Below are 24501 nucleotides of genomic sequence, written 5' to 3'. Positions count from 1 at the left end.
AGCAAAGGGAGGCGGCAAACCATGTGGGCGACTTGGACATAAAGAGCACTTAAAATAAATTTTAGGCCACACAGCCATGTAAATAAAAGGGACAAATCAGAAATGTCTAAATTTTCCTTGCGGTCCTAAAATGAAAGCACCGTTGCCCTGTCATGGCAACTCGGCCAAAGGAGCCATTGCTCTCCTCCTCTTTGCCCCAACCCTTTCTTGTGAGTGGTTGCTTCGCCGCCAATCCTGTCTTACTCTCCCCAGCAACTGCACTAATTTCACACTCTTATCCTCACTAAGTAATATTGCTTCATAACTGGCCATCCAGGGGTTGGGGGGAAACTTCCATCCATATGAAATTACCTATCTCCCCTTGCTGCTTGACCATAAATGGAATGTATTTTTTGTTCCCAGAAATTAGGTGAAAACAGGGTGCTTTTAGTTGGAGGGTTTTCATTTGGTAACTTAGGAGAAATGGGGTGGGGAAAAGAATAAAGTACCTCACATGATGCGCTCACTGCCTTATTCATGCACGCTGTACCCGTGACAGCGGACATCTGCGATTGTTAGTAAGATGGCATCTGGGCAGGTTCACAACTCCGGATATTTCCACATTTGTTCCTGGAATGTAGAGAGCATTCTTGAGTCTAAACTTTTTTCCTTTTACCCTCACTTCTGAATATTTGGAACTTAAATAGAAATAATGCTCAATGCTTCTGATTTTAGATAGAATTGGAAGTGTGGGGAAACATACTGAGTTACAATACAGTAATATACCTTTAATATATAGTCATATATGTTCCTATTGTTAGAATTTTTTTAGTGTTTCACGTGAAATAGAAACTAAGAGTTTAGGCAAAAAAAGAAATACTTGCCTGCAGAGTCTCTAGAATGCATTTGTTCAACATGTTTATTATGCATCCACTGCGTGACAGGTGGTGGCCCACAAATCGCTCCAAACAAGAATGACTGACTTCTACAGCTTAGATTCTGTTGTTGTTTGTTTTAATGTTTTTTTTGTTTGTTTGTTTGGTTTTTTTTTTTTCTAGAAAGGGTTTTTCTTTGTAGCTTTAGAGCCTGTCCTGGAACTCGCTCTGTAGATCAGGCTGGTCTCAGACTCACAGAGATCCTCCTGCCTTTGCCTCCTGAGTGCTGGGATTAAAGGCGTGCGCCACCACTGCCTGGCCAGTTTAGGTTCTGAGCAGAGAAAGCGGACAGTGTACCATTTATCACATAGTACAAGAGCTGCTGGGAATGATTTGGAAAGACTGAAGGAAGACGAGCTGCAGAAAGCTGTGTGTCAGGGTCATTCTGTATTGAGAAGGTACAATCTGAGCCAAGATTTGGAAAAGATAAACAGGTGGCCATAATTATCTGGAGAAGCATCCCTTCGTGGAGCAGCTAGACTGAAGGTCATAAAAGGCGTCTGGCCTGTGTGTGCAACAAAAGAGCAATGTGAACTGAGTGGTGTGAACAGAGCAATGGTAAATGATGAGACTCCTGGTGACGGAGCCCAGGCTAGGCTGTAGGGTGACTCCTGATGACGAAGCCCAGGCTAGGCTGTAGGGTGACTCCTGATGACAGAGCCCAGGCTAGGCTGTACAGTGTCTCCTGCTGATGGAGCCCAGGCTAGGCTGTACAGTGACTACAAATCACTGTGAAGAACTTGGGTCTTCACCTGGTAAAATGGGGAGCCACTGGGGAAGTTTAAGCACAGGATCTCTATTGACCTAGTTTCAAAGTATTTCCTGTGTTGGGGTAGGGGGAGTATGGAAACTCTGGAGGGAGGAGCTTGCTTTGATCCAATTTAAGATGATGGTATTTAATGGCAGAAGAGTAACAATCAAGGTAGTGGTCGACATGAAAAACCTGGAACTATTTTGAAGGTAGAGTTTGGTGGTTTGAGCGGGAATGTCCCCATATGAACACTTGGTCCCTTGTTAGTAGCCGGGTTTGGGGATGTTTAGGTGGTGGAGCTTTGCTGGAGGAAGTATGTTATTGGGGGCCAGCTTTCAGAGCAGAGGCCTCATGCCACTTCCTGTTCGCTCTGCTTTGTGCTTGCATTAAAGTTGTGAGCTCTCGGCTTCCTGATTCTGCTGCCTTGTTTGTCAGCCACCCTGCCTCCCTGCCATGGAACACTCTTATCCCTCTCTCTGGAAGCATAAGCCCCAATCACACACCCACCACCACCACCACCACCACCACCACCACCACCACCACCACCACCACCACCACCACCATGGGTATGGTGTTTTAATCATAGCAGCAGAATGATAGCCAATACACAGAGTCAACAGAATTTTCTGAGGGACAGGATCTACTCGATGACATAAAAAAGAATTCCCGTTGCTTTCCTGGGTTTTGGCTTAGCATGGATGGAGCTGCACTATTTGAGGCAGAGAAAGTTGCAAGGCAGGCCTGGGAAGCAGCTGTGAGATGAGGTACACAGACAGGGGATGCTGATCGTGAGACAAGTCTTACACTAGTAGCAGTGCAAGGGGACAAATGATGTGTCCTTCGGAGTCTGGCCGGAGGCTGGAGCAGAGCCTGGGAGAGTGGTGTCTCAGTACTGGATAGTCCCCGCTCATCATGGAAGTCAGGACACAGCCTGGGAGAGACCGCACACTCGGGAGATGGTAACATGATTGCTTGCTGTTAGAGATGACAGGAACTTAGGATGTGGCCTGTTTGTCATTGCATGATATTGTATGACGTTGTTCCTGGGGACACAGGAATGAAGTCTGTTAGCTCCAGCTGGAGGAATGACATCAGACCAAAGTATGGTTACCTCCACCGTTTGTCTTGGTGAGCCAGGGAGCTTTATTGGATTCCCTTACAGGAGTGTGGGCAAGAGATTACTTAGGAGAGCAGAACTGACTCAAAGACAGCCCTGTCACCAAAGCCTATCCCGCATAGTGACAGCTTATGAACGCTGGGAACCTGGAACTCACTGCAGGCAGCCCCACAGTTTAAAGAGTGCCCTGCCCGGTGGCTCCGGTGGTCTGGCCATCTTCCAGGAAGCTCTGCTGGTCTCTGCTTCCCCCAGAAGGCACAAGCTCAGCTTCACTGAGAGTGGCTGTGGGCAGTCCCTGCAGCTTAGTGTGCTTGACAAGGGAGGGGTCTATTCCATCCCCTCCACTTCGGAGCCTCCCGAGGCCTTGGGCTCTGCCTCCTGAACTCCACAGCTCCCATTTGATGGAGAGTTTCACCTCCATTTGGAACATCCTGGGTCTTGATAGTTTCCTCCAAGATGAAAGGTTTTATCTAGAAGGAGACTGTTGCATAATATATGAACATTTAATTTTAAATTTCAATTGTGTATAAACATAATAAAATATATAGAACATAAATCTTAAATATCTTATGCTACTCTGTATCCCTTACCTGCTGAAATATTACATTTTACAAATGTGAAACTCCATATTGTTTAAACAATAATTCAGTGGGTCTCAGTCTTCCAAAAACTGCAACCCTTTAATACAGTTACTCAGGTTGTGATGATCCTAACATGAAGTTATTTCATTGCTACTTCATAACAGTTTCGCTAGTTATAAATATCTGAGTTTGCTGATGGTCTTGGGGTTTGGACCCTCAGGTTGAAAACTGCTGCACTGACTTGCCACTCCCACTTCTCCTTCTCAGCTCTTGGCAACTTCCATTCTGCTTTTGATCTCTATGGATTTGATTATTTTAAGTCCTTAATATGAATAAAGTTATATGATACTGTCTTTTTGAGATTGGCTTCTTTTTCTTAGCATAATGTCCTTAAGATCATGAACATGGTAGGCTATATAAAACCCCTCTTTTCTTTTAAAGACAGAATACTCTTCCATTGTACACAAAACCCTTTTTATGTATGAATTCACCTTTTAATGGACATTTGGTGGTTTCCAGTTGTTAGCTATTATGAATGATTCCTTGAAACTGGACGTATGAATGTGGGGGGGGCGTATGGTTTTTTTTTTAAAAAAAAGCTGTTGTATGTATATGTTGTGATTGCCATAGGTTTTCCTCTTTTTCTTTGTATAATTTATCAGCACATTTTATAAGATATTTGAATGCTATACTATATAGGTGGCAGACATGACAGCCTTTATTCATTGTTTTGCCTCATCCTGTTTCACATTCCTAGTTATCTTTTTCTTGTTACTTCCATTCTCTCTTTGTTGATTTATAGATTGAGCACCTGAATCTATATATTGAAATCTGAGAAACTACAAATGTCTTAGATGTCTTGAAGGAGCCAATTAAACAAAAAAAAAAATAGATGCTTTAAAAATGCTTCTTGGATTCTGGAGCATTTCAGATGCTCAGGATGCAGACTCTCAGCCAGTAAAAGCTGTGCACATTTTCCATAACCAAAACATTTCAAGCATTTAAAATATATTCAACACATGCATCTGTTGCATCTTATTTCCTATGTGGACTGTTACAGCATTTTAAACTGTCACACATGCAATTATAAACATTTAGTGCATAGTTTGACTTCCTACGAGGTAAATTTCTAACACCAGATTTCTCACTGTAGCATAAAGTTTGTAGACTGAGTTTTATAAACTTGATGACATTATTGTTATCCCTTTAAGATGCTCTCAGTTTCTTAGCCAAGGTCTTTCAGCTAACACACGAGATGCAGTGCTTTTCTGCAGTCTGTCAGAGACATGAGGAAAACTTTAAAGGGGGCTAGGAGAGGACTGTAAGGGCTGGGTGTCCAGCTCAGTGGAGAGCTTGTGAATCCAAGTGCAGATTCTCCAGCAGCTACATAAAACTCTAGGCATTATACTGGTCACCAACACTGGTGGCAGGGGACAGGCAAGTCCTGGAGGCTCCCTGGCTATCCTGTCTAGCTGGAAGAATAACTTCCGGGGGGGGGGGGCTGGAGAGATGGCTCAGTGGTTAAGAGCATTGCCTGCTCTTCCAAAGGTCCTGAGTTCAATTCCCGGCAACCACATGTGGCTCACAACCATCTGTAATGAGGTCTGGTGTCCTCTTCTGGCCTGCAGACATACACACAGACAGAATACTGTATATTAAATAAAAATAAATATTTAAAAAAAGAATAACTTCCGGATTCAATGCGAGACCCTTTCTCAACTTTCAACTTTCTCAAAGAATAAGATGGTTAGACCTCCCAGTGTGGGAGGAGACAGGCAAGTCCTGGAGGCTGCATAGCCAGCCGGTCGGTCTAGATGCAGTGAGTTCCAGACTTAGTGAGAGCTTTTGTTTTGAAGAATAAGGTAAATGGACAGGCAAGGGGACTCAGCAGGTCAAGGAGGTTGCTGCACAGACCTTAAGTTCTCTGTATGTGCCTACCTGTGTGAGCTCATTCACTCCCGCAGAGACAGCATTAAAAATGCCTTGTGCTAAAAACAACTGGCAAACACCCCCTTCCCAAGTAACCGAAGTAAATGTATCACATGTTAATCACGCTAGAGCAATAGAGTGATGTAATGACGTGACAGTGAGAACATACCATGAAGAACTCTCGGAAGAACATTCTCTGCAAAATGCCCAACAGTATTCTTCTGAAGGGCTGACGTCATGCAAAACCAGGGGAGTCTTAAGAATCACTCGCAGATTGGTGTGTCTGAAGAGCAATGATGGCTCTATCATGTGATAGCTGGACTAAAGCTTGTAAGAGAAAAAGGGTGTTTGTAGAAAATTAGTGAATTCTAAATAAGAGCTAACACTTAGTGCTATAACAAAGTCTGCATGCAATGTATTTTATTGACAAGTCATTTTAGATGAGACTCTATGCACAACTCCTTTGTTAATCTAACATTTCTTTTAAATGGGGTTTTGTGTTTGGTTTTTACTATCCCTGTACTTCTGGGCTTCTACTAAAATTGCTACAAGAAGCTTCTCTTGTTCTCTTAAATACATATGAAATTTTCCACAACACATAATAACCAAAACACTAAATGTACAGAAAAAAAAAACAAAGACTATTAAAAGCTGCAAGGAAATGAGATGAAATGACATAAAGGCAGACCTGTCAAAATAACTCCTGACGTCACTGAAGACTCTACAATCCAGAAGGGCCTGGACCAGATGTTCTACAAACTCTAAGAAACCACAAATACCAGCCCAGATTACTATAATTAGAAAGGCTTTCTATTGCAATAGATGAAGAACGAGAAAACCATACTTAAACAGTATCTATCTACAAATTCAGCCCTACATCAACCCGAAGAGGCTAACCACACTCAAGAAGACACAAGGAATAAATAATGAAAGATGAGCAAATCAAAAGTGGAAGTAAAAATTCCACACCACAACAACAAAATAATCGGAATCAAAAAACACTAGTCATTGACAGTTCAACACCAATGGTCTCAGTCCCCAAGTAAAAGCCACAGACTAACAGGTTGGATTACAAAACAGGATCCCTCTTCTTGCTACATCCAAGAAATGCATCTCACCATCAAAAACAGACATCATCTCATGGTAAAAGTATGAAAACACATATTCCAAGCAAATAGACCTAAGAAGCAAGCTAGTGTAGCCATTTTCCTATCTGATAAAACAGATTCCAATAAGAAACTAGTCAAAAGAGATAAGTATAAGTTTCCCTTATACTCATCAAAGGGAAAATCCACCAAGAGAACATTGCAATTCTTAATATCTATGCACCAAACACAAGGTCACCCGAGTTCATAAAGAAACACTACTACAACTTAAATCACATATTGGCCTTCACACAGTGATAGTAGGTGACTTCCATACCCCACTCTTGCCTGTAGACAGGTCATTCAGACAAAAACTAAGTGGAGAAATCCTGGAGCTAAGTGATATTATAAACCTAATGGACCCAACAGATATTTACAGAACATTTCAGCCAAACACAGAAGAATATACCTTCTCAGCAACTCATGGAACTTTCTCCAAAGTTGACCACATACTCGGTCATAAAACAAGTCTCAACAGATATAAGAAAACTGAAATAACACCCTGGATCCTATATGATCACCACAGATTAAAGCTGGATTTCAGCAACATCAGAAACAACAGAAAGCTTACAAACTGAACAGCTCTCTACTGAATGGAAATGGGTTGAGACAGAAATTAAGAAAGAAATGACTTTCTAGAATGGAATGAAAATGAATACACAACATACCCAAACCTATGGAACACAATGAAGGTGGTTCTGAGAGGCAAGTTCATATCACCAAGTGCTTGCTTTAATAAAAGAGAAATCTCATATTTAACAGCATGCCTAAAAGTTCTAGAAGAAAAAGAAATAACTCACAAAAGGCATTGAAAGCAAAAAATAATCAAACTCAAAGCTGGTTAGGGGGAAAAAAACAATGCAAAGGATCAATAAAAAAAGGGTTGGTTCTTTAAGAAAACCAGTAAAATTAACAAGTTCATATCCAAATTAAGTAAAAGGCAAAGAGAAAAGATTCAAGTTAAGGAAACTGGAGACAAAAAGGGGACATCGCAACAAACACAATGGAAATCCATAGAATCCTAAGGACATACTTTAGAAACCTGTACTGTACAAGATTGGAAAATCAAAAGAAATGATGGATAACTTTCTTGATAATATGGCCTGCAAAGTTAAATCAAGACCAAATAAGCTTTTTTAAATAGACTTATTAACTCCTACTGAATAGAGCCAGTAGTTAAAAGTCCCCCAACCAAAAAAGCCCAGGGTGAGACAGTTTTAAAGCAGAATTTTACCAGACTTTCAGAGAAAGATTAACACCCGTACTCCTCAAATTATTCCACAGAATGTAAAAAGAAGCAACTTGGTGCAATTCATTTTGTGAGATTAGTTACGCTGGTAGTTCAACCACACAATGATTCAACAAAGAGAGACAATTACAGACCAATTTCCCCCAAGGACATATATGCAAAAATATACATACACACAATGTAATGTTTTCAGCTGTTAGAAACAATGAAATCAGGACATTTGCTGTTTAATGATTGGAACTAGACAAAAAAAAATTCATTCTCAGTGAGGTAACCCAGACCCAAAAAGAGAAATATAGTTTGTATTCACTTATACATGGGATGTTAGCTGCTAAGTCTTTGATAAGCAATGTGCAATCTATATCACCACAGAAGTTAGGTATAGAGTAATTGAGGGTTGAATCTCTCTAGGTGTGGAAATAGAACAGAATAGTTATAGGCAGGTGTGGGAGGGGTGAGGTTGATGAAATGGAAACAATCAATCCAATAGGGAGGGTAAGAGAAGATGGGGCCAAAGGACAGCTAAGTTCAAAGGCCATTTGTGGGGTCCTATGCAAACCTAATACATAGTAGCTTCCTAAAATACATGCAAATACGAAGGTGATTCAAATGGAATCCCCAACTAATGGGGAGATGGACCAACTAGGTCTCTCTCGTCCCCAAATGAAGCTTCCAGTTCCAGGAATGAGATACATCTGATCTAGTTGTTGGCCAAGTGGCCCCCGAGGAACCCCCAAACAATCCAGACTATTGTTAAGGCTAAATACCAATCATCAAAGTGCCAGAGTAGTTAAGTAAGATACAAACCACTAGGCTAATTCACAGCCTGTTGCTGTATCTGTCAGAGCCAATTCTTTAACTGTTGGTCATTCTGGGATATAAGATCCCTGTAGTCAATGTGCAATATTCTAGGTCTGAGCACCCTTTAGTTTCTGTTCCCTGTCACCCCAATAAGCCCACACTCAAAAAACTGTCTCCCAATGTGAGAAGGCTGAGGCAGGCACAAAAAGAAAGGAGGTTTTATTTTATTTTATTGTTGTTCTCCAGGAGTCGGAACAAAGAAGCTCAGGAAGTGTCGCAGGTTCTGCAAGCTGCCTTCCTCATGGCATGTGTGGCGCCTGTGACTGACTGCTCAGGACACCTGTGCCACGTTAGCCCTCCCCCAGGCAGAGGTGCCTCCCTGCTGTGCCTCTGGGGAGGACTTATCGCTGGCTTCTGTTATTACTTTTCTTTTAAATGACTTTAGAAAGGTGTCCTCTGTCCCCTTCCCTGTGCTTCCATGGTTTCTGATTGTGACTGAAGGGTGAGAACTTGTTTTAAACAGTAGACTGATAGGAAGTTTCTAGCCGTGGCTGATCTGTAACAATGAGTTGATTAAAAAAAAATTTTGTGAAATTGATCTCTTATTATAAATATTCTGGGTGCATCCATGGGAGGTAGTCTGTAGAAAAAGAACATTGTGAAACCCGTCATATGGGATAAGCTTATTTCTAAACACATGAATTGTTTCTTTTAATATGTGATTGTTGTGGATTTTTGTTTTTGAATTGTGTGTGTGTGTTTGTGTGTGTGTGTGTGTGTGTGTGTGTAGGTGTGTGTGATGGGGAGGGAGGGAGGGAGAGAGAGGAGAAAAAGAAAGAGATTTATTAACGTGGCTTACAGTCTGTCTGCCTAGTTGAACAATGGCTGACACAAAGGCGAAAAATCCAGTAGTTGTTCAGTCCTTGAGGCTGGATGCCTCAGCTGATGAGGCTTTAATCAATGTCAGAATTCTGAAGAAGGGGTTTCTAAGAGCAGAGGAATTTCCCAGCATCAGGATTCATGAACTTTCCAGCAAGAGTGAGGGCAAGCAGGCAAAAGCAAAGGCTTCCTTCATCACCGTCTTATATGTGGGCGGCCGCCAGAAGGTGTGGCCAAGATTTAGGGTGGGTCTTCCTGCCTCAAATGATTGGTTAAACCTCACGTGTTCTTCCCAGCTGCTTAGGTTTTTGTTGATTCTAGACACAGTGAAGTTGAGAACTGAGGTTAGCCACCACAGCCCACCTTTTAGCTTTTATAATTCAAGGCTGAAGTTGAACTAGAGTTGGAGTTTAAGTGTATGTTAGAGTGTCCCCCTCTGCTTTCCATTGAGCTGCGTCCTCAAAGCTGCCCTCCATGAGGACCACAACAGACATCTTTAGACTGCTCCGCTGTGTTTCAGTTGTCTCAAACACCCACATCCCCTGAAGCTTGACTTGCTGTGTACTCGAGGCACAAACGAACAAACAAAAAAGGATTTTAATAGCATTCTATCAAAATTTTCAATAATACTTGCTTTGCTAAATGATGTTTAAGTCATATCAGAGTTAGTTACAGCTCAAGGTATCTGTTGAAAGCCACGTTAATTTCTGCTTTAGTCACGGGCTGTCTAATTATTGAAACTTCATGTTTTCTAAAATCTGGCTTAACAACTGAATTTCAGAGGGAGCACAGCAATGAAAGCAGTCGTGGTTCAGTACATCTTGTTTCACCACTCGGTTGAATGGGGTTTGAGGACTCAGCTGGGCTTTATACAGGCGCTTCCCTTCCACATGAACATGACGCTTTCTCAATCATGCAGAATGAGGTCTCCCCAGCAAAAGCGGTCAAGGGCAGCACATGTGTGACAAGGGTTCCTAAGGTCCTGTGGCACAGTGCCATCAGAAGAACAATGACTCTCTGAAGAGCTGTGCAGTGTCTCTGTATTTACCTTCCCTTTCCCTTTAAATTCTAGGCATCAATACCTGTCCGAAGGTCAGTCCACCTTGTACGACAAGCAACACAACCACAGAGGCTCAGGGAATAAATGGGAGGACACCAGCAAAACGCTCAGCTGCAAGTCCAAAGCCACAAGGTTTGTACTCTGGGGCTCTGTGATTGGCCCCAGAAGCAGCAGAGAATGAATGCAGGTCATTTGGAGTGCCTGTACGCCTGCCTGCTCAGGTGGAGACCAGGATTTGCTCTGCTTCTAAAACAAAGTGTGCATTCTTTATTATGATCTGTTCTTTATTACAATACTTTGAATGTTTCTGAGTTGCTTTAGAATTTTGTTGCTAAGCTTTTCTGAAAGAAGTCTTTAAAATGAGTTTAGCGTATTGCCCACGAGATTATGGAATTCTGGCCACTGCTGTGTTCAGAGTGATATGAAGTATGACTTGTCAAGCAAAGTAAAAAAAGTCGGTGACTTACATAGCAAGCCCAATTGTGAACTTATCATCTTTACTTCTGGCCGTATCCCTATATAACAATAAAGTGAATATAGACATAGAAAGTTTTTAGCCGTGATTTAAGATATTTCATGTGCAAAACGCAAGACAACCCTTTGCTCAGTGCACCTGAGTTGAAAGATAAAAATGATAGCAAACTGAAATTAATGTACTTCTGGTGTATGTAACTATACGAAATAATAACAATAAATTGATATTTAAAAGGCCGTTGTGGCTTTACTTGCTTTTGGAAGATGTATTGCTTCACTACAATGTTTTCCAGTCAGAACACTGAGAAAACCAAGGCAGCGGTCTAGTGACCACATGCCAAAACTATCCTGTTACCTAGTGAGGCAGCGATGGCCTTGTTTTATTGTTTCATATAGTTGAATGGTTAAGTCACTATATTGTTACTTTAATACTTACCTCCTATCATTTTAAATTTTATTTAATTAATTTATTTTTACAAACCAATCTGTGTTCCCCCTTCCTCTTCTCCTTCTGCTCTCCCACCTTCTCCCCCCCCCCCCCCCCATCTGCCCCTCAGAGAAGGTAAAGCCTCCCCTGGGAAGTCAAGTAAGTCTGCCCCATCATCTCCTTGAGGCAGGACCAGGACCCCACACACACACACTCCATTCCTGTGCTGACAAGGTATCAGCTCCCCAAAGTCAGGTCATGCACTAGGCTTAGATCATGGCCCCACTGCCAGTGGTCCCACATACTGCTCAAGCCACACCATTGTCACTTGTCCTCAGGGGGCCTAGTTTGGTCCTATGCAGCTTCTCCAGTTGTCAGTTTGGAGTCTGTGAGCTCCCACTAGTTCAAGTGAGCTGATTCTGTGGGTTTCCCCATCTTGCTCTTGACCCCTTTGCTCATATTATTGGTCCTCCCTCTCTTCGACTGTACTCCGGGAGCTTGGTCCAGTGGTTAGTTGTTGATCTCTGGATCTGCTTCCATCACTTTCTGGATGAAGGTTCTATGATGTCAATTAAGGTAGTCATCAGTCTGCCTACAGGGGAAGGGCAGTTAAGGCGCCCTCTCCACTACTGCTTAGATTCTTAGCTGGAGTCATCCTTGCGAAATTCTCGTCATTTCCCTGGTGCCAGGTTTCTCGTTAACCCCATAATGGCTCCTTCTATCAAGATATCTCTTTCATTGCTCTCTCTTTCTGTCCTTTCCCAAACCTGACCTTCCAGATCCCTCCTATTCTCCCCCCTCCTCTTGTACCCTCCCCTCCCTGCTTCCACCCTGCCTCCACACTCACTCAGGAGATCTTGTCTATTTCCCCTTCTCATGGGGGGATCCATATATGTCTCTCTTAGGGTACTCTTTGATACCTAACTTCTCTGGTGTTGTTATGTAGTCTGGTTATCCTTTGCTTTATGTCTGATATTCACTTATGAGAGACTATGTTCTATATTTGTCTTCGTGGATCTGGGTGACGTCACTCAGTGTGTTATTTTCTAGTTCCATCCATTTGCCTGAAAATTTCAAGATGTCATTTTTTTTTACCTCTGAGTAGTACTCCATTGTGTAAATATACCACATTTTCTTTATCCTTTTTTGGGGTAACGGACATCTAGGTTGTTTCCAGGTCTGGCTATTATGAGTAATGCTGCTATGAACATAGTTGAGCAAGTGTCCTTGCGGTGTGAGTGCGCATCCTTTGGGCATATGCCCAAGAGTGACACTGCTGAATCCTGAGGTACATTGATTCCTAATTTTCTGAAAAACGGCCATAATGATTTTCACAGTAGCCGTACTACCACCAGCAGTGGAAGAGTGTTCCCCTAACTCCACATCCTCTCCACCATAGGCTGTCGTCAGTATTTTTGATCTTGGCCATTCTGACAGGAGTCAGATGATATCTCAGAGTTGTTTTGATTTTAATTTCTCTGATGACTAAAGATGTTGAGCATTTCCTTAAGTGTCTTTCAGCCTTTTGAGGTTCTTCTGTTGAGAATTCTCTGTTTATATATGTACCCCATTTTTTAATTGGACTATTTGGTATTTTGATATCTAGCTTCTTTATTTTGGAGATCAGCCCTCTCAAATGTGGAGTTGGTGAAGATCTTTTCCCATTCTGTAGGCTGTTGTTTTGTCTTATTGACTGTGTCTGATTTACAGAAGCTTCTCAGTTTCAGGAGGTCCCATTTATTTGTTATTCTCAGTGTCTACACTATTGGTGTTATTTTTAGGAACTGGTCTCCTGTGCCAATGCATTCAAGGCTACTTCCCACTTTCTCTTCTGTGAGGATCAGTGTGGAGGTCTTTGATACATTTGACTTGAGTTTTGTGTATAGCGACAGATATGGATCTATTTGCATTCTTCTACATGTCGACATCCAGTTATACCAGCCCCATTTGCTGAAGATGCTTTCAGAAGAAAGAATTCCATTTTATATTTTTTGCTTCTTTGTCAAAAATCAAGTGTTCATGTGTGTGCAGATTAATATCTGGGTCTTCGATTTGATTCCATTGATCCACCTGTCTGTTTTTATGCCAGTATCAAACTGTTTTCAATATTGAGCTTAAAGTCAGGGATGGTGATGCCTCTAGATGTTTCTTTATTGTACAGGATTGTTTGGGCTATCTTGGGATATTTTTTTTGTTTTTTCATATGAAATTTAGTATTGCTCTTTTGAGGTCTGTGAAGAATTGTGCTTTGATTTTGATGGGAATTGCATTGACTCTGTAGATTGTTTTTTGGTAAGATTGCTATTTATACCATATCCATGAACATGGGAGGCGCTCTTTCCACTTTCTGATATCCTCTTCAATTTCTTTCTTCAAAGACTTAAAGTTCTTGTCATAGATACATGTCTTTCACTTGTTTGCTTAGAGTTACCCCAAAATATTTTTATGTTGTTTATGGATATTGTGAAGAATGATGTTTCTCTTATTTCTTTCTCAACCCATTTATCATTAGTATGTAGGAGGGATACTGGTGTTTTTTATTTTTTTTTTTTAGTTAATCTTGTATCCTGCCACATTACTGAAGGTGTTTATCAACTGTAGGAGTTCTCTGGTAGAATTTTTGGCATCACTATGTAAACTGTCATATCACCTGCAAATAGCAACAGTTTGACTTCTTTCTTTCCAGTTTGTTTCCCCCTTGATCTCCTTTTGTTGTCTTATTGCTCTACTTAGAACTTTGAGTTCTATATTGAATAGATAGGGAGAGAGTGGACGCCTTATCTTGTTCCTGATTTTAGTGGGATCACTTTGAGTTTCTCTCCATTTCATTTGATGTTGGCTGCTAGCTTACTGTATATTGCCTTTATTATGTTTCTTAGCTCTATAGATTCTTATAGATTTCTTATAGATTCTTTTATTTTTTGAGACAGGAACTATGTTGACCAGGCTGTATTCAAACTGCCTCTGACTCTCATTCTGGATTAGAGGGTGTGCATATTGTTCGTTCCTGATCTTCAGAATGTTGATATGTAAGGATGATGACTTAATGCTAATTTCCAGCTCAGCTTACACATTTAGGGGAGTGAATGCTTCTCTGTCCTTTCAAAGTCTGTGCTTTGAAATTTTGAAATAAAGACTTAAATTGGCATAGTATAGATTGACAGGAGAAACCACACACGGTTTTATATGAGACCCGCATTTTATATGAGGAGACCCAGATTCACAGGAATAAGGGTCCTGAATGTAGAGGTGTTGAAGGGGAGGACTGCGATCATTGTAATCTTTAAAAAGTGGCACAAGAGAGAAAGATGCCATGCAACAGAGTTTATGTGGAGGGGTTTTACTACAGGAAAGGGAACATAGACAAGGGAACGAGAGGGAGACCTGCCTCTGGGGGCAAGAGCAGCAGAAGAGAAGAGAGGTAAAGAGAGACAGAGAGACAGAGAGAGAGAGACAGGTGATAGAGAAAGAGTGACAGAGAAAGTGGGAAGAAGAAAGAGGGGGTGGAGAAATGGGGCAGGGTCCTTTTAAAAGGGAAAGTAGTGAATGTGTACAGCAGGTACTCCTAGTGGCTGCAGCTGAGCACCTGTCCTGTCAGAACCCCAAGGGCAGACCAGTAGAGATGCCTGAATACTAACAATCACTAAATACAGAAGATTGGTAGCTGGCACCAGAAGGTTTTGCATGTACTGATGATTTATGCCAAGAAAGCTTATTAAGAAGTACAGCATCTTCTATACTGTTTTCAAGGGGAAGGCCATGGTCAGCAGAAAGCTAAAGCAGACAGTGTTGGCAAGAGAATACAGGATGCCTCAGACACAGCTGTCTTAGGACTGATGACCGCAGCTCTTGGAAGGGAAAGTTGGTTTGCCCAAACGGAAACCTTAACTCTTTTGAGACCCTGGCCCCACCCCCAGGCCTTGCCAAGTCTGTCCCTGGGAAAGGACACAGAACTAGGCTTGTCCTTTCATCTGGGCCCCTGAGACTACCTGGATTGATCTGACTTCCAACAATATGTATGTTAGAATTGCCACAAGAAAAGAAGACCTAAAAAAATCTGTTTAATCTGAATTTTTATTTACTAAATTAGATAAAGAGAAATAAATTATGTAAACATAAGAACACCAAAGGACTTTCCCATAGGGTACTGGAGCAAACCAGAAAGATGAAGAATAGTTTAACAAAGTTTGTTAACATAGATTGAAGACTCCCACTATCACTGCACGAGGGTCTATTGTGATTTTAATTGAAATACTGTTTCTTTTATGAACTCGGGTTCATGAATGTTTAGAATTGTAATATCCTCTTAGTGGATTTTGTCTTTAATGAGTGTGTAGTGCCCGTCCCTGTCTCTTCTGATAAGTCTTGGTTTGGTATGAATTTTGTCATACATTACAGGAGCTATTCCTACTTACTTCTTTGATCCATTTCTTGGACTACATTTTTCATCCTTTTACCCAAAGGTTAATATCTGTCCTTGGTGGTGAAGTATGCTTCTCAGGTGCAGCAGAAAGATGGAACCTTTTCTAATTCAGTCTGCTCATCTATGGCTTTTTAGTTAGGAATTAAGACCATTGGGTTGAGTTATTAATGAACACTATATAAATTTCTATAATTTTGTTTTGGTGGTGTGAGGTTTTTCCTCCTCTTTTGATGAACTATTCTGATATTATTACTTTTTGTGTCTCCTGTGGTGTAGTTTAACCTTCTCCAGACTGAAGATTTCCTTCTAGTGTCTTTTGTAGAACTGGATTGGTGGACAGAATTATTTAAATTTGTTTTTATCTTGTGCTGGTTTTTTTCTCTGGTGTGATTTATTGTTGACTGGCTATAGTAGTTTGGGCTGTCATCTGTGAGCTTTCAGAGCTTGTAGAACATTTGTTCTGGCCCTTCTAGCTTTCAGAATCTCTATTGAAAACCCAGGGGGTCTATTAGTGGTCCTGCTATATTAATGGCAGGGTCCTCTTGCCTTGAAGTTTTTAATATACTTTTTTCTGTATATTTAGTGTTTGAATATTATGTCTATTGGGGAATTTTTTTATACTTCTGTCTGTTTGGTGTTCTGCATGTCTCTTGTACTTTTATAGGCATCTCTTTCTCTAGATTGGCCAAATTTTCTTCCATGACTTTGTTAAAAATATTTTCTGTGCCATTGACCTGGGTTTCTTCTCTTTCCTCTATTTGAATTATTCATGTTTATTCTTTTCATAGTGCCCTAGATTTCCTGGATGTTTTGTGCCTGGGTTTTTTTTAGAATTAACATTTTCTTGACTTAACAGTCCATTTTTCTACCCTTTCTTCAAGACTTGAAATTCCTTCTTCCTTGTCTTTTCGTCTGCTGGTGAGGCTTACTCTGAGCTGTTTGTCTGATGTCCTCAGATTTTCATTTTCTCTTTTCTTTCAGTTTGGTTTTTCATTAGTGATTCTGTTTCTTTCTAAATTCTACTTTCATGTCTTGAATTTTTCATTATTTGTTTCATTCATCTGTTTATGTTTTATGGTCTTCATAAAGGTATCTATTCATCATTAAACACATTAATTATTGCTATTTTCAAGTCTTTGTCTTGTACATCAGCTAAATTGCTTTTTCAGGGCTATTGCAATAGGCTTGCTGGCTTATGGAGGAAGTGTATTGTTTTGTGGTTTTTCACTGGGGTTGATGTATCTGGAGTTAAGTAAGATATTTGAAGTGGTTCTTGCTGTAGATATGGTGTTGCCTTTATGTGTTGGGTGTTCCATTCTTTGGTTGCTGTTGCCCACTTTGGGTCCTAGCCAAATGTGACAGCAGAGAGGTCCCTGATAGAAAGAGAGTCACAAATGAATGGTAGGTGTGGTGAAGGGGAAGAACTAGAGAGGTCCTTGACTCTGTGTCTATACCAAGAGGCTAAGTCCCAAAAGGATGACCATGGGGCTGGAAGGAGGGGTTCAGGTCTAAGGGGGCAGCAACAGGTCTAAGAGTAAGTCTGGAGAGTCTGGAATTGAGGGTGGGGAGGTGAATAAAGGCATTTGCCTGAGTCCCAGCTAACTGTAACAGCTGAGGTCCCTAGTAGAGAGCTGTTCTGTGGGTTGGTGGAGAATCGCAGAGGAATGGAGATAGGTTAGAAGGAACGGCTGAAAGGGGCAGAGCAGAAGAACCAAAGGTTCTCTGGACTCTGTCTGGGTCCATACCAACAGCTGTTTTTCCATTTTGCAACCAAGGCAGACATTGCCAATTGAGTCTGCTTTCAATCTAATCTTGGATTTTCTCAAAATTTTAATAAAGTAACAACTAACTAAAGTTATTATGCTGAGAAAAAGTCAATGTGACTGATAATAAAAGTTGTTTATGGAATGTTTGGTGGCTACGCATCACACCCATGTGCTAGAAACCTTTTGTTTGTATTGTTCTTTTACATCAAGAGTTTTGAATAAAAACATGAAAGCCATGAATATGAAAAATATTAAGAGACTTAGGGTAGTGAATGTGGGCAAGAAAGGGAGTCTTGGACCTATAATTTGGAGGCATAAATGATTTTATAAAGGACAGTGTTGTTAGAAAGAAGGCATTTCCCCGGGTGCAGCATTTCTTAACGTTTGGTCAAGGCTTTTCACATGGATCACATACTAGATATTCTGCAAATCAGATATTTACATTATACTATAATTCATAACAGGAGAAAAATTACAGTTATAGAACATAGTGGACAATGAGGACTACTGAGAACTCAAGAACAATGGCAATGGGTTTTTGTTCCTACTGCACGAACTGGTTTTGTGGGAGCCTAGGTTGTTTGGATGCTCACCCTACTAGGCCTGGATGGAGGTGGGTGGTCCTTGGACTTCCCACAGGGCAGGGAAATTTGGTTGCTCTTTGGGCTAACNTACTAGACCTGGATGGAGGTGGGTGGTCCTTGGACTTCCCACAGGGCAGGGAACCGGGAGTGCTCTTTGGGCTGAGGAGGGAGGGGGACTTGATTGGGGGAGGGGGAGGGAAATGGGAGGCAGTGGAGGGGAAGAATCAGAAATCTTTAATAAATTAATAAAAATTAAAAAAATTAAAAATAAATAAATAATGAAGAAAGAACTCTTAAAAATTACAGTTATAAAATAGAGACAAAAATAAAAACAGTTTTATGGTTGGGGGTCCCCACAATGTGAGGAACTATATTAGAGGGTCCCAGCATTAGGAAGCTTGAGAACCAGTGCCCTAGTAGGCTGTATGTCTGTGAGTGCAGTGTTTATATTCCCATGCCTATGGCATTATTTCACGCTTAGTTCATGTTCACCATACATTTGAAAAGTTATGTAATGTGAGTGTTGAATGATGGTAACAATATAGAAACAGGAATATATGTAAGTAAGCTAGTTTATGAAAACCTGATGTCAGTGACCTCAGAGCTTACAGGGCATTGTGAGGCCACGTGGGGTGCCAGGAACCAAACCCAGATCCTCTGTAAGAACAGCCAGTGCTGTTAACCAGTTAGCCGGCTCTCTGTTTCAGCCTCCACCATTTTATGAACTGTATTTTTGAAAGCATTGTCTTTATAGAAAGCATGCCAGTTTCTTTGATTCAGATCTATGTTCAGAGATCAGAGTCAGATTAATTGTTCTTCTGACAAGGCTCATTGAGATCCATTTTTGTTCCCTGTAATAAATTAATAAATGATGAAAGCTTGGCATGCTTTTTATAACTTTCTAAGGAATTCTGGAAGTGCTAATATTTTATAAAATGACCTGTTTCTATTTTTGGAGTGAAATGAAGTAAATGATTGATTGGTGATGCTGGCTCAAGACAACTGTCTGATGCAGCAGACAGCACCATTAGGATCCTGCTCTTGCTATTTTATTGACTGCCTTTACCATGGAGAATGGTAGTGACATGGGAGTGAGAGTCTGGATGCCAGCTGTGAGATCAGATAGGGTGTGTTATCCTGGGCATCACCAGCCCTTCTGCTTCCATAGATGGAAGAGGACAAAATGCCACTGGCCTCAGACTGTGGGGTTTCATGTGTAAAACTTATCCAAGAGCAAATGAGGGAAAGGCTTTTGTTATAGAAGATGCTGCATTGGGGAACAATACAATGGATAAGTAAAAGAAAAAGTAAAAGTCAAAAGTTTACCAACAGAAAACTGCTATTATGTTATATTGCCATTGTTTTGTGTTACCTTGGTAACTGTGTGTGGGATAACTGCAATCACTCTATTACAGTAAAGTCTGCCTTGTAAAAACCAATGTATTTCTAGCACTTTGTGTTTAGTTTGTCACCTTTTCTCTGGACAAATAACAGAGTTTAGAATGCTGTAGTCTTATGTAGATTTCCAGGCATTATCAGAGTGTATATTCAAATATAATTAAATGATTTCAGGGAGATCTGGAGAAGTACCACAGACTAGGTGAAGTTCTTGGTTAGCTCAGTTCCAGACTGGCAGACTCCTTTACGATACTTTACTAATGCTGAAGAATTTTGCGCCCACCCAGGATACCAGAGTCTTCGCTGCTACAGAGCACAGCACTAAAACATTGAATGCTCTTCTTTTTCTACAGTGCCTCCAAAGCCATTACACCTGCAGACTTTACCTACACCCCAAGTCCCCAGGCATAAAGCTTTACCGAGTGCAAAACCAAGGATGGAGGAAGCTAATCCAGCCCCTACGTCCTGTGCCTCAAAAGGGAAACCTAGTAAGGTGTCAGACCTCATCAGTCACTTTGAAGGAGGCAGGTAAGAGTTACGTGTAATGGGGTGGGGGGTAGCCTTTGAAAGTCATAGCATCTTACTAAGTTTCCAGCCTTTAACAGGACATTTCAAAAATCAATTCCATGATCCTGCATTAATGGTAGGCATTAACATTTACTGCTTCTCATTGCCTGTGTCTGTGTCGTTCTGAGTGACTGCTGTGGCCATGCTGCTGTCCACCCTTGGGAGTAAGGCCACCATGTCATCTCTGACTCCATAGTCCTCACTCTCTGAGGAGCTGCCTCCTATGCATTCTTGCCTTCCTGGGCCCTCTCTAATCTTTCTGCTACTATGCCAATTCAGTCCACTCCTCTCTTCTTATTGGTACCTCATGGTAAGAGTTACAGAGAGATATCATTACTAAACACAAAGCTCATGCTAAATACCCATTTCATTCTCAGAGAGAGATCTTCATATCCTTTAGTTATAATGTATGGGCAAATGTGTTTTTCTCATTTAAGAATAAAAACCAAATCCATATAAGTTGCTCTTCTATTTGTACTGCCTAAATTGTTTTATTGTAGAATTGTTTTATGTCACTAGAAATCCAAACAGAATGTATATAGTTTCACTTACACCCATGAAGGCAAATATTTTCACTCATTCAGGTATAATATTGAGATATAATTTCCCATTACAATAAATCACTTTTTAAAAATAATTGTTTTACTATTTTATATGTATGAATGTTTCATGTGGACTATTACATGAACTTTTATGTATATATATATATTAACATTATAGTCAGGAATATTTGGAGGATGTACTGGGAAGCATGAGCAAGCACAAAACTACAATGTCTTTCATTCAAAATTCAAAATGTAAGTATAAGCCAGCTAGGGGCACAGGCCTATAAACACAACACTTGGGGCTGAAGGAGGGGGTCCAGAGTTTGAGGAGAGCCTGGCCCCTATTGCAAAACTCTCTCAAAAACAAAACAAGAAACTAAAATGCAATGTATTTACAAGATATTATACTTACTATAATAGTTACAAATTCTGGAGAAAAGTGATTAAAAGCTTGTCTTCATTTTTCATTCCTGACCAGTTGTGTTATCTCCTATAAATCCTAAATACCTAAATTCCTAAATAGGGAATTTATGATTATTTTGATAGCTAAGATTGTAGCAATATTTAAAAGAATGATTAAATTCCTTTAGTTTTCTTCTCAGAGTGGATTGATTCAAAAACAGAAGAGTGATCCTTTCAGTTACAGATTCTGTAGCCACTAAAGTGACTGCAGAATATAAGGAGGGCTGGAGACTGAGCCTGGTATAAATGCTGTCATCCAGGGCTTGCAGAGACCTCAAAGGATTCAATATTCCAAAGACTGAGGTCTCTAACTCTGATCAGTTTTGTGTCCCATTCATTATGTTTGAATTTATCTCTCCAGGTAAAATGTGGACAGTTTCTATACTGCCTTAAGGAAGGATGCGTTGTCATTCATGGTTCTAAGCATATGTAAGATACCACGTTCGTATTTGGGCAAGGCTTTGGAGGAATTCTGCTTGTGATGGAATCCATTGCAAGTAACAACATTAGCCTGCTGTCATACAGGCGGAGCCAATGTCAGACGTTCAAATCCACTGGGAAAAAAAAAAAACAAAGGCTTAGAATAAATTCAAATTTATATTAAATGAATTTGTTCTTACTGCTAGCAGAAGAATGGTAGCCTTAGAACCAAACAGTGAACCATTCAGAAGGGGGAGGGGGTGAAGGTAAGGTTGTCAGGGACCAACCTTGACAAAAATACCTCTCGTCAGGGTAAGGGCGTGGGGATTAGAAATATAGCAAAGAATATGAAGATGCAAATGAAAATAATAAAATGGAGAAACATAAAGGTAGTATCGGGCGGGAATTCTTTAGTGAATACTGAAAATTTGCCCACATTTAATTTCCAACTGCTTAAAATACCCCTGACCCCAAAAGGTAGGACTAGGCAAAAGGCTGCATTAGCATTATACAAGGAAATGAACGCACCAATTGAAAGTACGGGCTCCATTCATAGTTAAACATTGTGTTGCTAGAACAAAACAAGCCACCGAGTCATGCTCGTGCCTCAGACCAAAACATTCTGTAGGCTAGCCACTCCCTGGGTGGGATCTCCATAAAGGGAACTGGAACTTGGTTGGATCCTTAGACTTTTGTGTGAGGTAGGAACACGTCTACTTCTCTATTCCTGGAGCACGTGGCCTGGCAATTAGCCACACCTGCTGACAATAATCTAGAGGTGGCAGATCTCCCTGCTTTACAACTACCTGGGACCTTTGTCTGAGGTAGAAGCACAGTAACCTTGAAAGAACTAGAAACTCTCTGACTTTAGTCCACGTGGAAATAGGCTCATATTTCAGGCCTCCACATGAGGTTTGAAGGCAGATGTCAGAAAGGTGTGCAGTGTAACTCTCCGTGGTCTCCACAGCAGGGCGGGAACCTTGTTTCACTTCCCTCAGTTGCTTCTTCCTTTCTCGCTATGTAGTAATAAGAAGACCATTTCCTCACTTTCCGTACTGATAGCGAGCTGTACTGAAGCAAAGGCAGCTGTTAATACTCAGCCCATTATCCTGCTGTTTCTGTTTTCTAGACAGGGTTTCTCTGTGTAGTCCTGGCTATCCTGGAACTCACGCAGTAGACTGAACTGGCCTTGAACTTCCATAGGTCCGCTCGCCTCTCCAATATCCTATTCTTACCTCACCTGCAGGCCAATGCCCACAAGCCTTCAAGCTGCTTTTCAGTTCCGACCCCTGTTGTCACAGCCTACTATCTGGTGGAACAAAAGGAGGCCACTGGGTTCTGAATAACCACAGAAAGAAGCCAGGGGGACCTTGCAGGGCCACATGTCATTGCTGTTTGGGGCTGTAGATGAAGACCAGTGAAGTGGCTCAGCAGGAGTAGCGCTCGCCTTGCACGCCTGACCACCTGAGCTCAGTCCCTGAAAACTCGGGCCAGAAAGAGAGAACCAACTCCCAAACATTGTTCCCTGACATCCACAGTGCTCCATAGTCCATGCATGCGCGCTCTCTCTCTCTCTCTCTCTCTCTCTCTCTCTCTCTCTCTCTCTCTCTCTGTCACACACACACACACACACACACCAGTAATAAATGCTTTTTAAAGGACCAGCTAGCTGAGTGTCATAGTTTCACTTGGATGAAAGTAATACCATTCTGTTAAGTGGAATGATTTGGAGCCAGTAAATGTTACTTTATTTTCTTTTTTGCTGTGGCTTTCTTTTTCTCACATTTTTCTTTCTCCTGGAATAAGAAAAAAAAAATACTCTTTTTTAGCTTAGAAAAACCTCACGATTTTAAAAAATAACGTTTTCCCACAGACAAGCGCTGGGCTCTCCCAAGCACACTGCATGGCTAACTTCACTCCCTACCCCACCCCTACACACACTTGCTGGGCTTCCACAGGCTCCAGGGTCTCCTGAGAACTAGTTTAACTACTGCTTTCCCCTCCCCAGCTTATTGCTCCTGGTACCAATGTACCTTTGACGTCACTTACTGTAGTAGATTGCTGAATGTTTCCCCTGGCATTCCTTTCGAAGACGACAGAAACTGGACAGCTTGGCTCATCTCTGAGGACTTTCTCACAAATTATAAAGACTCAATATACACTATGTATCGAAGACAACTGCAGTAGAATGTGCCACACTTAGGTAGACTGACCACTTCCAACATTTTATGTATAAGCATTTCTCCTTCTGAAATGTTTTCCCTTCTCTTATTATTGTGGCCCTGGTGTTGGACTTGGACCATATTCTTTTTCTGGTTCCTTTCTTTGTTGCTAACTGTCACTATTCGATTCTTCCGTTCCTCAGTCCGCAGCAGCAGTGACAGGTTGGGGTGCTCGGGATGGAAGGAGGTGACAGTACATCTCAACACTCTCTAAAGTATCTTTCCTTCATCACCCAGGTTCCACCTGTACTGAAGATGCTAATCAGTCTTAGATTTTTGTTGGCAGCTTATTCACCTGCTCCTCAGTCCATCTGAAATCTTTCCTTGTAACGTGGGGCAAAGGTGATGAGATTTAGAGCCGGACTTCTTAGCTTGAATTCTGGTTTTACCACTTGGTAGCCAGGTGACACTGGCTGTATGAAGGAATCTTTCCACATATAGAGTCCTCTGTTTGTGGGCCCCTCTCTAGGAATTATTGTAAGAATAAAACCCCATAACCAGTGTAAGGGCTAGCATAGTCTGAGGCACTTAGTGGATACTTCGCCAATGCTGTCTGCTGTATCATTGCACAGAATCATCACAGTAATCTCGAATCTATTAGACTTTGTTGAACTCTTCACACATCAAGCTAAGTTGTAGGAGAAAAGCTGGAACCAGACAAGACCATGTTCGTTCTCATAGCATGTTAGTTTGTTTCAGTTTCTTTTTATTTATGTCATAGAAATGTCTCAGACTATAGTTTTGAGTTTATGTTTCTTCTCTTATTTTGTAGGTTAAAAGTATAGGT

At 41.2% G+C, this 24501-nt stretch overlaps 1 protein-coding gene across 8 annotated transcripts in view; it reads left to right on the top strand.

Annotated features, from left to right (window-relative positions):
* Positions 1 to 24501, top strand: part of Fgd4 (FYVE, RhoGEF and PH domain containing 4) — a 146190-nt gene that overhangs the window by 72257 nt on the left and 49432 nt on the right. For all 8 annotated transcript variants that reach the window (XR_007589158.1, XM_050125134.1, XM_050125141.1 and 5 more), the window contains 2 exons: positions 10439 to 10558; positions 19852 to 20026. Coding sequence is in view for 7 of the 8 variants with exons in the window: in XM_050125134.1 (XP_049981091.1) it covers positions 10439 to 10558; positions 19852 to 20026 (295 nt within the window). In the remaining variant the exon portion in view is untranslated. The remainder of the gene's footprint in view (positions 1 to 10438; positions 10559 to 19851; positions 20027 to 24501) is intronic.

Source organism: Alexandromys fortis, unplaced genomic scaffold, assembly GCF_014885135.2.
Source record: "Alexandromys fortis isolate MF-2015 unplaced genomic scaffold, M_Fortis_MF-2015_v1.1 scaffold_239, whole genome shotgun sequence".
Taxonomy (NCBI): domain Eukaryota; kingdom Metazoa; phylum Chordata; class Mammalia; order Rodentia; family Cricetidae; genus Alexandromys; species Alexandromys fortis.
Note: the sequence above shows the minus strand (reverse complement) of the source record. Positions and strands in the feature narration are given on the sequence as shown.